Source organism: Pterocles gutturalis, unplaced genomic scaffold (genome assembly GCF_000699245.1).
Source record: "Pterocles gutturalis isolate BGI_N339 unplaced genomic scaffold, ASM69924v1 scaffold38742, whole genome shotgun sequence".
NCBI classification, from domain to species: domain Eukaryota; kingdom Metazoa; phylum Chordata; class Aves; order Pterocliformes; family Pteroclidae; genus Pterocles; species Pterocles gutturalis.
Genome location: NW_010109128.1, coordinates 29,387 through 30,695, shown reverse-complemented (window position 1 = coordinate 30,695; position 1,309 = coordinate 29,387). Strand labels below are relative to the sequence as shown.

Here is a 1,309-nt window from a genome sequence, read left to right as displayed (position 1 = left end):
GGGAAAGAGGCTCTCTGATGTAGTAGGCTCTTTGCATGAAACTATTCTGATCACTTGCACACACAGTGTTGCCCCAGTAAAGGCAGAACTTGCTGCTGCAAGTCTTTGATCTGAGGCAGAAGAGAGATCTCAGAAGGTGACTGCCAGGAGGGAGGACTGCCTCAGGCAAGAAGACATCTGAGTAGTCACGGATGCTGCTGCCTATCAGTCACCAAAGTCGGGGACAGTTGTGTCACATGCTCTGGGTGGGTGAAATGACAGGATGCAAAAATAGAGGATTATAGCATGAACATTGTCAGACCTTTAACCCTGATGGTGCTGCTATAAAAAATAACAGTGAAAGAGTCCACTGTCACGCTGGCTAAGCCCATTAGCCTCCTGGGAGCTTTTGGAAACAGTATTCCAGCAAGAAGTCTACAGCAGTAGCACCAAACTAAACCATAAAGAGAAGAAGGGACTCCCCAAGGAAATTCGTCTGATCTCCTCCTGCACTTGAAAGGCTCCACACGTACATAATCTGTACAGCATGGGCACATCCTCATTACAGACAACCACACCTCACGTTTGCCTCAGCTGAATAAACTACAGGAAAAATTGCAAAGACTCTACAGTTTCAACAGACAAGAGACATTTACGTATCATCAATGATGGAATCCATGGCTGTGGTAATAAAACAAAGACAGAGAATGGTTTTACATCTCTTCAAGTTTTGTACCTTTCAAAATCAGATACAAAGAGAATATATGAAAATAAAAGCACCAGAAGTGTAAGGCCATACTTACCATCTGAAGCACTGAAGTACTCGGGGTTCACAGAAGCGTAAAGTACTCCATTGCCCAGTCTGTCACTGTTCCTGTTGAAATATTTTTTTCTTCTTTAATCTTTAAGTAAATTTCAAACCACCTGTTCTTCAGCTTTTGCACCATTTGCTCAAGGACAGAATATTATTTACTGTATGTGGAGAGCTCTTCAGACAAAGGGGACAAACCAAGTTCTTCTACGTCACATACTCAAGGGGAAAACAGCCCAGAACAGCTTTCCCAGGAAACGGAAACCTGCACTCTTCTCTATACCAAATCATAATCAGAAAAGCATAAACACAAGGCACTTCAGCTGCTGGGTAAATCCCTTTGAGAAAGGCAGCTGTATCGTGATACACCCAGGAGACCCGTGGCTGAGAACATACTTTAACATCACCTGCTCTACTGTGGGAGAGAAGTGATCTAGAAAAGGATAAAACTTTTTAATGGGGAATTCCATTTAACTGCAAATGTTTCTATTATTTTCATTTAAAAACAGCCACCAACTC

At 42.6% G+C, this 1,309-nt stretch overlaps 1 protein-coding gene across 1 annotated transcript in view; it reads right to left on the bottom strand.

The window, feature by feature from the left end:
• The window catches only part of IGF1R (insulin-like growth factor 1 receptor), a gene marked incomplete at its 5' end in the record, with an annotated part of 41,246 nt that overhangs the window by 16,231 nt on the left and 23,706 nt on the right, over nucleotides 1-1,309 (bottom strand). The window contains one exon of the mRNA XM_010072883.1: nucleotides 783-853. Within this exon, the coding sequence (XP_010071185.1) occupies nucleotides 783-853 (71 nt within the window). The remainder of the gene's footprint in view (nucleotides 1-782; nucleotides 854-1,309) is intronic.